Raw genomic sequence first — 15,314 nt, forward strand, 5'->3', positions numbered from 1 at the left:
GGACTGTACAGCAAAATTCTACATGTTTTATGCTCAGTTAGAGTGCTAAGATTTCCACCAATCAGATTAGCACAGTAACACGGAGATTTAATTTTTTTGGCTTAGAATAGAATCCAAACTATCAGTTTGCAAAGTAACTCGACAGGACCTGGGTGGAAAAAAAGATGATCGAAGGCCGTATCTTGGTTTATAGTATCATGTGCAAGTACATAACCTGGAAATGATCTCAAATATCATAGATAATTACACAGCCTTTGCAGAAATTAGTGGTTTCGGAGGGGACAGTGATCTAATTTCAGGTGCAGAAGTAGGAAAAAGTATGTTTAGCCTGTGCATGAGTATGTCTGCCCTTGAGGGAATCTCGTTCAAAAGAAATTGCTGAACAATTGGTTTCTTGAACCACTCCATAACAGAGTCGCCAGGGGCCCTTAGAACCACCTTGCTAACTTCAAATGGGGATTCCACGGAGCTCAACATCTGCGCAACAACAATCCGTAGAGTTGGTCCTGTAACCAATTTGATCCGCCTTGGTATGACGCCATAGTACAGCATGCGCTTTCTGAACCTATGGAGAGTATGCACAACCGCTACAAGGGCAGCTCCCACAGACAGGTTCCTAACATCAAGGGACCAAGCAATATGCTGATCAAACACAATAGCTTTCGGAAAAAGCTTATTCTCATAAGCAACTTTCCAAACACATCGGGCTCGGTTTATCTGCCCCATGAGAACAAGGTAATTGAGCAGAACATTCACAAAATACTTTGCAGCTCCCTCTTCCAACTCATAATCAATGCCCTGAAAAAACTCCCTCACAAAGGATAAAACTGGTTGTTTCCTCTGTTCTGGGCCAGTGAAGAGCCCGCACATAAAAGCATGCGCCTTATGTCTCGTAGCACTAAGGATTGCCATCAGATGCCTCTCATTCTGCTCTTCTTGGCATCGAACAAGATAGGCAAGAATTGATGTGTAAAGTATGAGATCCACTTTTGCAGCAGAGTTCACATAAGTCTCTAGGAGAGGCTTGGCTGATTCATATAAACCATTCTTCATGCACGACTCAAATAACTGCCTGATTATAAAATTATTCGTTCTTATCCCTGATGAACTCATGAAACGCAGCCACCTCAAAGAAAGATCAACAGAACCATCCTTAATGTAAACCATTAAAACATCACTGGCACTCACATCAACAGAAAATCCCATAGCCTTCATCTCAAGTAAAATTTTGGCAGCCACATCCACAAGCTTCTTATGAGCCAAGAGAGTCAAAAGGGCAGTATATGTGCTCAAACCTGGCCTCAATCCTGCATTGGTCATCGAATTGTACAGCTTCATAGCAGCATCTACTTGTCCAGAAGCAGCATGCATTTCAAGAAGAGATGAATAGGTGGATGGGGTGGGTAGAAATCCAGCCTTCTCCATATCTCGAAAGATGGACATTGCAATATCAAGCTTCCCTGACTTAGCATGTGATTCAATTATTAATGTATACAACCCAAAGTTAGGCCTAAAGCCAGCTATCTTCATCTCATCCCAAAGCCTGAGAGCAGCATCCAGTTTCCCAGCCTTGGTGTACGACTCAATCAAGGAAACATACATGATAGCAGATGGCCTGAGCCCTAAACCTTGCATTTCCATGTAAACCTTCATCGATGTCTCCAACCTCCCAGCTTTCCCCATTGAGTCAACAAGCGAGGAAAAAATTCCAAGGCTTGGGCGAAAGTTCCTTTCTTTCATCTCTTGGAAAAGCTTAAAAGCAGCATCCAAACGACCTGATTTTGCCAAGCTTGGTATCATCAGCTCATAAGTTGAGCCATCCAATGAACAATGGGCTGCTTCCATGGTCTCATATATCTCAAATGCCTTATATGGCAAGCCCTTATTCAAAAACAACTTCATGAGTATATTATACGTTTCTGTATCAATTTTACAGCCTGAATCCTGAACCTTCTTGAAACAACAAAATGACACCTCCAACTTCTCTGCCTTAGCCAAATACTTGAGTACCCTGTTATAAGCACTAAATTGAGTTGCACTCTTGATTGAATCACAAACCATCTCATCAAACAAAGACTGAATCCCATCAAAATCTCTACTTTGATTCAACCCTTCAAACAACATCACATAACACTCATCATTTGGCACATACCAAGTTTGCCTCTTAGCCCATTTGAACAAACTCAACAACGCATCACTCTCATTAATAATCTTCAAAGCTTGAACTACATGAGTCATATTTGGCACGAATTGTAATTTGTCCAGTTGGGTCTCCAATTCTGGCCCCCATTTCCACCTCTTAACAACCTCAACTATCTTTGCAACAGCAGAAGCATTCAAAATTGGCTTCTTTATCCCACCAATCATAACATGATCATCAACTCCCGGCTCAACTGACCTTATACCTTTACCACTATAAATAACACTCCCTGACTCATCTAAATATTCTATATCCTCAGTCCATTCACCAGACCCAGCTTCACCATTCTTTCCAGCACAGTAATTTCTCACAAAGCTATTGGCTTTAACATGACCTCCGTTACTAACCAAATTGGGGCTTTTTGATGGGGATACATTTGGGGAAATTGAATTGAGACCCCTTAGAGCACTGAAAAAACCGAACTTATTCAAACTATTAATTGCTGCATCTGTGTGTGAATTAGAGTTTTGGACATTGGGGGTTAGAAATGAAGACCTGGAGCTGTGGTTTTTGGTGAGGGTATAAAGATTTCTAGGGTACAGTCTACTGCGATGAATGTGAAACATTGAATTCAAAATGACAAGTCAGGGCTTGGAAATTCTTACCTGATGGTTTTACACTCTCGTGGCTCTCTGTATATCCTCTTCAAACCCAAACTAAAACCCTCTGTTGTTGAGAAGAAGAAAGCTAAAACCCTATGGTGCTTCTCGAGTATTGATAGACTTGCCTGCGAGGCTGCGAAGGCATCACGACCAATTAGTTATTTGTTTTAGGTTTTCTGTGATTTTTTAAGACTATAAATAGATGGTTTGTTATTTTGCTTATAGACCTTTAAATAAAATAAAAACACTACAAGATATTCAAGCAGATCCAAGCTGGCAGATGAGCAACGCAACGATATTTATATTATGATTTTGACCGTTAATCAAAGAGTATCTGCCATTTTTTTTAGAGAAATGATAACTAATAAGAAAAAAAATTCAAAAAATATTATAAGTCATTGAATCATGTGTATTTTAAAAAATTATAGTTTAATATGAGTTCTAACAATGTATTTCATTAATTTAATGGCTTCTTGTGTATTTAAAAAATTTTTTTTATTTTTTTTTCATTTGTTATGAATTTTTTTAAATGATTTGTAAATTTTAATGAATATGACTTAATTGATCAGGTTCTAAATTTTTTTAGAGATCATTAGTTTTAAGTTCTATAGATTTTTTTTTTGTTTGTTATTAAAGGGTGTCATTAAAGTAGATTTTACGCATCAAAATTAATTTCATATCTATAATCTTCTCAAAACTAGAATACCTTTATTATTATCAGATATTTATGAAAATCTTATCTTTCACCTAATTACAATAAATTAAAATTTGTTTGAAAGTGTGATTGTAGTTGTTTTTTTAAAATATTTTTTATATTAAAATGTATTAAATATTTTTTTTATTTTTTTTAAAAATTATTTTTAAAATTAGTATATCAAAACGATCCAAAAACATATATAAAAAAAAAATAATTTTTAATTAAAAAACATAATTTTTTTAAAAAAAAAAACAAATTATAGTCGCGTTTTCAAACACTATTTATATATTCAAGCAAAGCTATGTCCGACTAATGAGCATTAAGTATCTAACAGTCCTGGATCCAAAGCTCTGTTTTTAATTTTCAAGATTGAAAGATATTGTGAAGGAGTGGAAAGATAAATTGAAATCAACATTTCAATTATAGTACTGTTCGTCGCGCGCTGGAGTTTTATTAACTAGAATACAAATTGGCAAACTCGACCTGAGCAGGAAAATTTGAACAATTTAGAAAGAATAAAAAGGAAGAGGAGAATCAGATTAAGCACAGATCATTGAATGAAATAACAGCTTTAGATTTGCAAAGGCACGAGACAATAAATCAATGACAGGGCACGATTTTTGCAGAATTTCCATTTTTCTGCTACTGATTTTAGAGTGATTCTATTGATGTGATACCAATAAAAAAAAAAAAAAAAGAACGCATTTAGCATTATGAGAATGATTATTTTGTAAAATATTTTTTATTTAAAAATATATTAAAATAATATATTTTAAAAAAAATAATTTTAAAATCACATCAAAATAATATAAAAATATAAAAAAATTTCTGATTTAAAAAAAAAAACTTATGAAACACAAAAGCATATATTTTCATATTCCACACTCATTCAAGAAGTTCAAAACGAAAATAGCATTGCATCTCTTAAAGATCGAATGTTGTTGATTTTCATGAGGAAAATTCCATGATCAGATGTAAATTCTGCTTGACCAGGTTTTGCATTCGAAGCCCTGTTTTATCAATGAGAGCCTAACTAGTGCAAGAAGTCATTCAAAGGGAAACAGGGTGCCGCAGCCTCCAGCAAGAGAAGGGAGCTTTGAGTAGAAAGCAAGCAAGACAAAAGGGGCAAACACAAACCAACACTTTCATTTTTCCCAACGTCAAGCAAGCATATATGCCACAATACGTAGCCACCTCATAGGAAAATGGAGGAAATAGATTATCATTTTGCACATCCAGAGACAACTTCGTATAAAATAAACCTTCCAATCACACCTTTTAGCCCTTTTTAGCATTTCTTCACATTCACCGCTCTCAGCAAAGTGACTGTATATCAAAGTGAGGCTGCCAAAGAATCAATCTTTATGGCCAACCCAGCCACTTGTCCCTCATGGCCTTACTTTTAGCCATTCTAGGACCGTCCATGGGTGCCGTTGCCCTCTTATATTTATATAAGCAAGTGGCTAGCCTTACCTTGTAGTCTTTGAAGGGTGTGGAGCTTGAGCATTGGAGCTTTCACTTGCAGGCATTGGTTTGTCTGAAAGGCATGGAAATGAGCAAAGGTTGCAAGAAAGTCTGCGTTCTCCTACTCTATTTGACGATTGCAGCTACTTCCTTCGCTCATTGCGGTAAGCTCACTGATCATCACTCTAGCCCTGCATTTATTTCAAGTTACATATCAATCTACTTCTGACAATCGAGTTGTGTTTGCATCTTCCTCCCCCTAATCTACTATTTCTAGAAATTAAATGGCGCAATTCAGTAGCTCAGTCACCATCTTATATCGCAATGTAGATTGTGAATATAGGAATTGCTGCTAATTTATTACATCGGCCCTGCTAAAATACACTCATAGAACTACAGCATTGTGCGTGCTGGAATCTCTCTTTTTTTCCGGTGAATGTTCCACCTCATTTACCATTTCATGTGGTAGATAGATCGCGTAGGGCCAATTGCGTAGCCAGGAATCAGTAGTCACTACATCAAACAATTGCTCTTTAACTAATTACTAGCCAATGTGATACTTCTCAGGGCACGAGAAGCAATTTGGATAGAAACTGATCATGACTCACTTTTTTTATTTTTATTTTTATTTTTACCTTTGAGCAGATGCAAGAAGATCAATGCATCTATCCAGAGGTCCAGTGCATGCAAGAAGTTCAATAATCAAGAATGCACAAAAACTGAAAGTGACGAAGCGCTTTGACTTGGCTTCATTGCTTCTGCAAAAGGAAACAATGGATTCATCAAATGCTGGTCCCTATGTGAGCTCACCATTTACTTTGCCACCTTATGATTCATTAGGACCAATTTCATTGCCCGATAATGCCCCTCCAAATTGCATTTACCCCCCAAACACCCCACAACCACCTTCCACAGGAATTCCAACTCCAACGGGATCCATGCCATCTTCACCTCCACCACCCTTCGGTTATCTGCCACCGGTTTTTCCCATCTCAAACCCGCCTCCAAGCCCAACTGGTGAGGTACCTGGCCCACCCTGTTTTATCCCGATTCCCAATCCACCTGAAATAGTACCTAGCCCGCCCATTAACATTCCGGGCACACCAGAAGGAGCCGTACCTAGTCCTACGGGTATCATCCCAGGCTCGCCGGGATCAGTACCTAGTCCAACCATTTATGTTCCAGGCCCACCAGAAGCTGTACCTGGTCCCCCTTATTATGAGCCTAGCCCACCAAGCTATACCCCTAGCCCGCCCACTTTTGTTCCGTCTCCAACTGGATTTGTTCCAAGCCCGCGGGGTTTTCGCCCACCTGTGTTGTATCCACCTCCGACGGGGCCACCATCTCCAAGAACAAGCCCATACTCAGCCTTATGGTGTGTAGCCAAGCCATCGGTGCCCGATCCGATCATTCAAGAAGCAATGAATTATGCTTGTGGGTCTGGGGCAGATTGTGACTCGATTCTACCCAGTGGTTCATGCTTTGAACCCGATACATTGTTTGCACATGCTTCCTATGCTTTCAATAGTTACTGGCAGAGGACCCGAGTGGCTGGTGGTTCATGTTCATTTGGAGGGACTGCCATACTAGTCACCGTGGATCCAAGTAAGATTTCTAATTTAAGCTTGTTATGATAACATGGTGGCTATCTCTGAATCTGTGTTTTTAGTTTTAAAAAAAGATATTCAGTACTGTTGCAATCTTTAGTTTCACTAGAATTGACCTGATATTACATATCTTTAGTATTTTCAGTAATCATTCTTCTTTTTCCATGCAAAAGTAAAATTATAATCTGCTTTTTACATCTGCAGGCTATGACGGTTGTCATTTTATCTACGGGTGATGAGATGGAGGCAATTCGTCTTTTGGAGAGAACAAGGAATCGCAAACCAGCCTCCACGACCAATCTCTCCCTCTCCTTTCATTTTATTTTTTATTTTTAATTTCTCGATGAATTTATAGGTTCGAGCATAAATTTTGTAAGTAATGCCACGTGGGCTGTATCCTTAGGTGGGTCCCAAGTAGATCAGGCTTGGATTCCTATTTCTTCTTAGGCTGTCATCTTCGTCGTGGAATTCTTCTTTTCGTACGAGGGACCGATACTTCTCTGCATGAGTTGTACAAATTGTATTAGTTAAAACATACGAGAAGGTGAGTCAGGTGACTCGGACTCACTACGGGTTCACTAAAATAAAGACACCTGTTTGGAGAGGCTTGATTTCGAGGAAATATATAAGACAAGACTCGATTTCCCTGGAGATATCTTCGTGTTGATTATAGATATCATCTCGCTGGCTAGAGAAGATACAGGCTGTTGTGTGCCCTCGGAGTTTTAAGGAATTCACTTTCCTGTGTTTGGCAATCATGGAAAGGAGTCAAAGGGAAATGTAATTCCAGTCAAAGGAAAAATTAGCTTGTTTTAAATTCTCGGAAAACACTTTCCTGAGCCAATGCTGCGTGTTTCTCTGTATAATTGCACTGTTCATTGAACAGTGCAATTAACATGAACAGTGAGATTGCAGTAGTTTTAAGTGCACTGTTCCGGTGATTTTTTTAACCGTTCGTTTGAATTTCATCTTCTTATTTCTTCTTCTTCATTCATTTTCTCTTATACACAAACACTGGAAAGTGTTTTCTAACACGAAAATGAATTCACTTTCAGGATTCACTTTCCCCGGAATTCATTTTCAAAAGCTTTTTTATGTTATTGAATCATAATGGCAAGCGTTTTCCTAGTTCCATGGGTTCCAGTATTTGATGCTCGATATGAAGGGGTTGAAGCTTTGCGAAATTGCATCATGGGTTAATTTCTGGGTAATTAGGTTTAAAGAGATCCTGCAATCCAATTCTTGGGTAATTAAGAACAGAACGTTCAGCCTAGGAAATGAAGGTTGATTGTGGCTATGAATTCAAGTCTTTGGTAACTTTTTTTGTACGCACGAAAGAAGGGGAATTTATTTTTCTACGTTGCTTTTAAGAAAAAAAAAAAAAAACTTAAAAGGGTGGTAAAAACATTGTTCCCTGGGCATAATACAATATCGACGGGGAATTTATTTTTCTACGTTGCTTTTCAAAAAAAAATAAATTCAATGTCTTTAAAAATAATAAATTAATTATAAAGCTACCATAAAGGATTTCTTTTGTGGTTTTCATGTATAACTGCATAGTAAAATAACATATTTATTCTTATAATAAAAAATTATTTAATTGGTCATGAAGGGTGTTTCCATCTTTTTATATTCTTGGGAGCACAATGAAAAAACTAATTACTTTTAAAGTTTAAATTTCAATATCCTGGACCTATGATATTTTCATTATTGCATTATTGATTTTTTTGTATGTATCGGATTTAGCAAGAGACAATTTAATATTTTAATAAATATAAAATAGTTATGTGTGTGTATAAATCACTGACACGTGTCTTACACTTATCAACCTCTCCACTATTTTTGAATGATACGTGGAGCTAATTCTAGTGCCCAAAACATGATTCCAGTATGACTTAACTATTCGTATGGGTAGTTCATCTTTGAATTAGTGGCACGTGCATGACCTTTGGTTGGTGTTGATGATTATTTTTTCCCATTCTTTTTCTTACACACACATCAATTATTTTGCTTTACCCTCTAATTTTTCAAACTAACTCTTCAACCTTTCATTCTTTTTTATTTAATTTATTTATTTTATTTAAAATAATTTATAAAATTAGATATAATTTTTTAATTTCATCATTATTTAATTTTTTATTAATAAAATTTAATCCCCGTTATATATATCTAACTTAAAATAATTTATATAATCAAATTTATTTTACAATTCATCCTCAATTTTTTTTCCCTATTAAATCTTACCCTCATACTTTAGATCCCTTTTTATTTTATTTTTAACCATAACAAATTTTTTAAATAGATTTTTTTTAATTTTATTTTTTAATATTAAATTGATTTAGAACTTGAGTTTTTTAATTGAGTTCGTGTCTAGAGTTTTATGAATTGCAACCTTAAGAAATCAACCTGGTTTTAGAATATTCATTTAAGTTTACTTGTTTTATTTTTTAAAATTAATATATTTTTTAATTTTATATTTTAATATTTTTTTTTTAAAAAAAAACAAACATGTTTTTTAGCGTATTTCCCCGGCATCTGCAAGCTGATGCCCGTTCTTAGGTAGTTGGTGTGGGAAGACAGCGTTTAGAATCATTAAAAGGCTGTTTATCACGCGTGGGTTTTGTTTTGAGCATGGTTTGTACAGGTTTATTTTGTAGACCTGTTGTAGTGTTTTTGTGGACAGGCTGAGTGGTTATGTCGTGCAATGGCGGAGGAAGGGTGGGCTTGTATAAAATAATAAAAAAAAATCTTGACGCAGCGGCAATTATTTCAAGGCGACTCTTTTCATGCGCATCAATATGAATAAAATCAAAATTAATTTAATAGATTCTTTAAGAAAATAAAAAAAAAAAACACATTGAATTTCAGAATGAAACTAGTAGACTGTCCCATGCATGGTTTATTGTTTAAAAACTATATAATTATTACAATTAAAACAAATATAATTTTGTACTACATATATGTGATCTAAAAAACAGTTTATTATTAATGATATTTAAAAACACGGACTGATAAAAAAACACAAGATATCTAAAATTAAATACTTCAGGACTTCACAGTTGTTTTAAGAAATTGATAGTATAATATTTATGTTTCTGTAAAGTATAGTTTGTGTTAGAAACTCAAAAAAAAAAAAAAAAAAAAAAACAAAGGCGCAAGAGCTTTTCGTTTGACTGTAAAGGTCAATGGACGCACTTAAATCATCATAAGCACACACACACCCAATCACGTACGTTTTGTCTATTTCCTTCCCTCCATATTTCAATTTATCATTATCTATCTTACTATAAAACCCTAACAAAACCGATCTCACGCCACGCCCCTCTCTAAAACCCTCCCTTATAGTTTCCCCTCTCCCCAACCATTGTAACAGCCTCCTAAAATGGCTGCAGAATTCGAAGACGGTTCACCCGCCGAAAAGCTCTTCAACCAAGGTTACTCCTACACCTACGACGACGTTATTTTCCTCCCTCACTACATTGACTTCCCAACCGACGCCGTTAACCTCTCAACTAAACTTTCGCGCAACATCCCTCTCTCTATCCCATGTGTTTCCTCTCCCATGGACACTGTTACGGAGTCCTACATGGCGGCAGCCATGGCAGCGGTCGGTGGAATTGGGATTATTCACTCTAATGCAACACCGTCCGAGCAAGCTGATATGATCAGATCCGTTAAGTCACGCCGAGTGCCTATTTTGTCGAGTCCAGTTTTTAAGACGCCTGATTCACGGATTGTTAATGAGTTTGAAGGCGATGATGTTCCTTTTGTTTTTGTTACCCAATCAGGTATTTAAAAGAAATAATAATTAATCACTCCTCTTCTGAATTCCCCCACCCCCTCTCTTTTTGTGTATAATAATCAGCGTTAAGGTTTTTTTTTGGTTGCATATTGTTCAGGGAATGAGAAGTCGAAGTTGCTGGGATATGTGGCGAAGTCTGATTGGTTGGGGTTGAAAGATACAGAAATTAAATTGGGAGAGATTATGCGCACGGATGCAAACGTGTCTGTGCCAAGTCATTATGATTTGGGCCAGATTAATGGGAAGTTAAAAGAGGAAGGACGTGATTTTGTGGTGCTGGAGAAGGAGGGAGGAGAGGTGGTGGATGTGGTGACGAAGGAGGAGGTTGAGAGGGTGAAGGGATATCCTAAGTTAGGGAAGGGAACGGTGGGCTCCGATGGGAGGTGGATGGTTGGGGCGGCAATTGGAACGAGGGGGTCGGATAAGGAGAGGTTGGAGCATTTGGTGAAGGCAGGTGTTGATGTTATTGTGTTGGATAGTTCACAAGGGAATTCTATTTATCAGATCGAGATGATCAAATACGTGAAGCAGACTTATCCTGAGTTGGATGTGATTGGCGGGAACGTGGTAACAATGAGTCAAGCACAGAATTTGATAAAGGCAGGTGTGGATGGGTTGAGAGTTGGTATGGGGTCTGGATCTATATGCACCACACAAGAGGTTTGTGCGGTTGGGCGAGGACAGGTAAAGGACCTTCTCTGATAATAGTATCTTGTTTTTACTTAGAAAAAATTGTTTTTTTTTTTTGGTAAATTTTCTGCTTTCTTATATTTTGGAACAATCATTTATAGGAAGTAAGAATATAAAAACCCCAAGAGAAAAGGGTTCAAGCATAAGCTAGCATATGAAAATGTGTAACAGAGTTCTGAACTTCAAAGTGAATTATGCCATTGTAAATAGTTGAGGTAGTTTGCACATTCTATCCCTAGCTCCATGCTTTAACTTGTTTTTCTTGTCCTGCTACTTTGCAGGCAACTGCTGTTTACAAGGTTTCATCCATTGCCTCACAAAGTGGCATTCCTGTCATTGCAGATGGTGGCATTTCATTCTCAGGTCATATTGTCAAAGCCCTGGTGCTGGGGGCATCTACTGTAATGATGGGAAGCTTTTTAGCTGGAAGTACTGAAGCTCCTGGGGCTTATGAGCTTAATGAGGTATGACATTGCTATGACTAAATGGCAATAGAAACTAGGTTTTTAGCTTTTTTCTTCAAGCATCTTTCTTGAAAGTTGGTGTTTATAAACTTCCTTTTCACCCTTTCGTTCTTTTGGAATTATTTCTTGAATTAAGGAGAGGATATATGCATGAGAACTATTTCTGTCGGCCCTGTGATCATTCCAGTACTTCCTGTCTGATTTATCATTATTGATGCTCTTGCATTGGAAGATTCAATAAAACTGGGCAAGATTTTGGATAAAGGAATTCAACATTAACCTAGAAGCTTGAAACTTCATAAATTAAGGTTTTCTAAGTGTTAAGAAATATTATTAGAAAGAGGATCCTGTCAAGATAATTTTGTAGCCAGGGTTTATTTTTAACCTGTCCCTTGAAGGAAATTGTATGCCTTAGAGATAGTGATGGGATTCAGATTAAAGAGCTAAGGTGAATCTCAACGTTGCTTGAAATGAAATACTGCTGTTTGTGCATATTTGTAAACATTGGTTAGTACTGGGTATCTGGGAGTGCTCTTATAATGAACGCTTGTTATGTTAATAAATATGTCAACTGATGTGTGTACTTGATAATATATGAATGTCATGTTCTGACAATTATTCAGCATCCTTTTGGCTTATTGTTTTATACCAGTAACATGTCAAATTATTCCGAGATCATTTTTATGTTTGCTTTAAGACAAAATATGGCTGGATACATCCTTTGGCTCTAGATGCAGTTTCAGTTAGGTGAATTCTAACAATTTGCTATACCAGAAAGGTTTACGGGTGAAAAAATACCGTGGCATGGGCTCCCTTGAAGCAATGACTAAAGGGAGTGATCAAAGATACTTGGGTGATACTGCTAAGCTAAAGATTGCTCAGGGAGTCGTGGGAGCAGTTGCTGATAAAGGTTCTGTTTTGAAGCATGTACCTTACACCATGCAAGCAGTCAAGCAAGGATTCCAGGATCTTGGCGCATCCTCTTTGCGGTCTGCTCATGATTTATTAAGGTCAAAGACACTTAGGCTTGAGGTATGGGTCACCTTATGGCATTCTTGTACTTATGGTTTGGGATAATTTGGTGGTTTTGATGTTTAAAAATAATATTATCTGTGGCTCTGTGTGAAGCTAAGTCTTTATCCGTCAACATATGTGTGAATGTATCTTTTTATAGCTTGCTGTTTGAACATTAGAAATTACCTCTGTATATAGAGGCATAAACCTTCTCAAATGATTAAAGTCGCTTACTTGCTTTGCAAATATATGAAATTAGATTAAATACATTAGTCATCTTAAGTGGTGCACTGTCTCGTAACTTTTGATAATCTCCTCTCCGCGTTTGCTGTAATGGAAGTTTGATGGTGGCATGTGAGTGTAAAAAAATTCCATTAGTGAAATAATGATAATGAGTTTGAAAACTTGTCTCCTTTTTGGGGGAAGAGTGGGGTGGGTATTTGAAATGATTAAGGTAAATATTGTTGATGTATTGCCAATAGTCAATGATTGCTGCCAGAGTTTTCCTATGCTATAAGTGGTTCATCATGCTCTTTGTCGCCCTCTTATCACTCATGTTTGCTGAAGGTAAATATTGATGTATTGGAGTTATGCTCTTTTATTTTCTGTGTATTTGGCGTCTGGCCTTATTCCTCTGGCTTGCTGCAGGTTCGTACAGCAGCAGCACAAGTTGAGGGTGGAGTTCATGGACTGGCTTCACATGAGAAGAAAGCCTTTTGAATCCAAACCTTCCAGCATTTATTACTACTGCTAATGATCAGTTCTAAATTCCAAAGTGATATTTGAGTACGAGTAGCATTTAATTGAACCGCATGAATCTGGAAGGAGCTTTGCCAATCTTACATGGGTTCTTTCGTTGAAGTCGTAGGTGGTTTTTTCTGGGAAAGCCAGAAGTGCCATCATGGTCTCTGCCTCTTGTTGCCAGGCTCAAGGGGTGCTCATCTTCCTGTATTTTACCATTTGTGCTTTTTTTTAAGTATAACAGGATTTTATGAATTAGTTAAGCAATTTTCTAAGTTGGTCTTACAACAAATAATAATTCAGTGACTTTAATGTTTATGTATGGTGGGTGGGGAAGGATTGGGTGGAACTGTGTTTTACTCAAACTAGCAATCGATTTGGCATGTTAGGCCTGATGCTTGAATGATCATTTTCTTTAGCAAAAAGCTTGGTTCAGCCCTTGACAGTGCTTTCATGCATGATTAGCTAGATTATAGGGGCAGCAGCTTTTGTATCTCCAAGCATGGGCTCTGTACAACTCTAAGGCAGCCCTCGAATCCTTCACGTATCCTCCCGGTGAATCGAGGAAACGATCTTCAGAAAATTGGTTTAATATATCTACTCCAAACGAGTTACTAATTAAAGCTATAGTGATTAAAAGATCCTCAAAAGATTTAAACATGAAATCTCCCATCTCAAGAAGATAACATCATATCCGTTCAAACGTAATATCCGAAACGCCAACCTTAAGCGGCATCATCAAGAAATATCTCTTCCTCCCCCTGCAACCAGCACCTGTTTGTTTGCTAATGTCATGGTTACAACAATATTAGGACCTAGTCATGGGTCTATTAAGTTAACCAGAACCTTAATGAAGAATTTTGTTTAAACACGAAGATAAATTCTGTTCTCTGGAAAAAGTTACTAGCAGCAATAACACTCTGGTTTTTCAATTGCAAGGTGAGAGTGGCACTTTACCTGTATGTTTCGTCCAGTATGATTTTCATTTCCTTCTGGAAATGCCGATCAATTCCCAATCTTTCAAGGGTATCAACCATAGAAAGAAGAGAATATATATCCATTGGATAAATGGTTGGAACTGAAGAAATCAATTGAAAGTCAATGACTACATATTATCCAGAGAGATGTGACGTTTGGAAGGAGAGTTATGTAGCTGACCCAATTGCTCAACCCAGTATCTTTAATTTTAATTATGTGTTTAATTTAAATATTATGCCTAATATTTTTAAATTCCAATACATGTGAAGCTCAAAAATATATAAATTTAATAAAATGTCAGAGTCAATATTATTAAATTTAATTACACATTAAACTTAAATATATATAGATTTAGTAAAACATCAAACTAAATTACATTGCGCTCAGCTTCGCATTGAACTCAAATACATGTGGGTTAAAAAAAAATCAATATTAAATAATTAAATTTAAAATAAATAATAAGATTTCAAACATAACATTTTCTTTTTATAATAACGTGAAAGGATGCAAATTTAAGACTTTACAGAAATTTAATATAAAAACTTTTCTTTCAATTTCATCAAAAAAATTTCCTAAGGGAACTAGCCTGTGAACACTGAAAATGTGATTGGGGATAACCCCAACATGGGCCTGAAAGTTACAAATTCAATCAAATGGGAATTGCCTGAAGACCTTCTTATTTATTTTAAATTTCAAGACCATAATTTCTGTTTCTGAAAGTTACTGTGTTTATACAGCAAAACATCGGCCTTAACCAGGAAAATACATCGAACATCAATAGAAACCGTCTCTCCTTAATCTTGTATTGAACAGACCGGAGGTCGGAGGAAATGGGAACTGAGTGCAGATCTTCTTTTCTTGTAAGAGTCATGTCTAGATTTTTTTAAAAATAGAGCTTCAGCTGGAAATAGAGCTCCAGTCCTAGTTTTTTTTTTTTTTTTAACCCGTGGTGTCCGGGTCAGCTTACGTACACCATGACTAATCCTCGGACCTATTGAACATCCTGCAAGCCCAGTAAACAAGTAAGGCACCACGGGGGTGGCAAGCTAGTGCAC

At 36.8% G+C, this 15,314-nt stretch overlaps 3 protein-coding genes across 3 annotated transcripts; 2 read left to right on the forward strand and 1 right to left on the reverse strand.

Moving 5' to 3' along the window:
- Positions 1 to 153: 153 nt before the first annotated feature.
- On the reverse strand, positions 154 to 3,002 carry LOC118043091 (pentatricopeptide repeat-containing protein At1g79490, mitochondrial). The gene has a single exon (XM_035050924.2). It carries the CDS (start codon positions 2,764 to 2,766, stop codon positions 244 to 246), a length of 2,523 nt encoding a protein of 840 aa, XP_034906815.1. The 5' UTR covers positions 2,767 to 3,002; the 3' UTR covers positions 154 to 243.
- Positions 3,003 to 4,951: 1,949 nt separating this feature from the next.
- On the forward strand, positions 4,952 to 7,293 carry LOC118043093 (uncharacterized). The gene is made up of 3 exons (XM_035050925.2): positions 4,952 to 5,127; positions 5,609 to 6,568; positions 6,775 to 7,293. Exons 1-3 carry the CDS (start codon positions 5,046 to 5,048, stop codon positions 6,804 to 6,806), a joined length of 1,074 nt encoding a protein of 357 aa, XP_034906816.1. The 5' UTR covers positions 4,952 to 5,045; the 3' UTR covers positions 6,807 to 7,293.
- Positions 7,294 to 9,837: 2,544 nt separating this feature from the next.
- LOC118043094 (inosine-5'-monophosphate dehydrogenase 2) lies at positions 9,838 to 13,601 on the forward strand. The gene is made up of 5 exons (XM_035050926.2): positions 9,838 to 10,358; positions 10,470 to 11,056; positions 11,344 to 11,526; positions 12,301 to 12,558; positions 13,189 to 13,601. Exons 1-5 carry the CDS (start codon positions 9,953 to 9,955, stop codon positions 13,258 to 13,260), a joined length of 1,506 nt encoding a protein of 501 aa, XP_034906817.1. The 5' UTR covers positions 9,838 to 9,952; the 3' UTR covers positions 13,261 to 13,601.
- The last annotated feature ends 1,713 nt before the right edge of the window (positions 13,602 to 15,314 follow it).

The sequence above is a fragment of the Populus alba genome, chromosome 10 (genome assembly GCF_005239225.2).
Source record: "Populus alba chromosome 10, ASM523922v2, whole genome shotgun sequence".
Lineage (NCBI taxonomy): Eukaryota > Viridiplantae > Streptophyta > Magnoliopsida > Malpighiales > Salicaceae > Populus > Populus alba.

What these genes read in the sequence shown, in the direction of transcription:
- LOC118043093 (XM_035050925.2), top strand. Translation starts at nt 5,046, where the DNA reads ATGGAAATGAGCAAAGGTTGCAAGAAAGTCTGCGTTCTCCTACTCTAT. An exon ending in TACTTCCTTCGCTCATTGCG is followed by an intron (nt 5,128 to 5,608) that starts GTAAGCTCACTG and finishes ACCTTTGAGCAG; the next exon opens with ATGCAAGAAGATCAATGCAT. An exon ending in ACTAGTCACCGTGGATCCAA is followed by an intron (nt 6,569 to 6,774) that starts GTAAGATTTCTA and finishes TTACATCTGCAG; the next exon opens with GCTATGACGGTTGTCATTTT.
- LOC118043094 (XM_035050926.2), top strand. Translation starts at nt 9,953, where the DNA reads ATGGCTGCAGAATTCGAAGACGGTTCACCCGCCGAAAAGCTCTTCAAC. An exon ending in GTGCGGTTGGGCGAGGACAG is followed by an intron (nt 11,057 to 11,343) that starts GTAAAGGACCTT and finishes GCTACTTTGCAG; the next exon opens with GCAACTGCTGTTTACAAGGT. An exon ending in CAAAGACACTTAGGCTTGAG is followed by an intron (nt 12,559 to 13,188) that starts GTATGGGTCACC and finishes GGCTTGCTGCAG; the next exon opens with GTTCGTACAGCAGCAGCACA.
- LOC118043091 (XM_035050924.2), bottom strand. Translation starts at nt 2,766, where the DNA reads ATGTTTCACATTCATCGCAGTAGACTGTACCCTAGAAATCTTTATACC.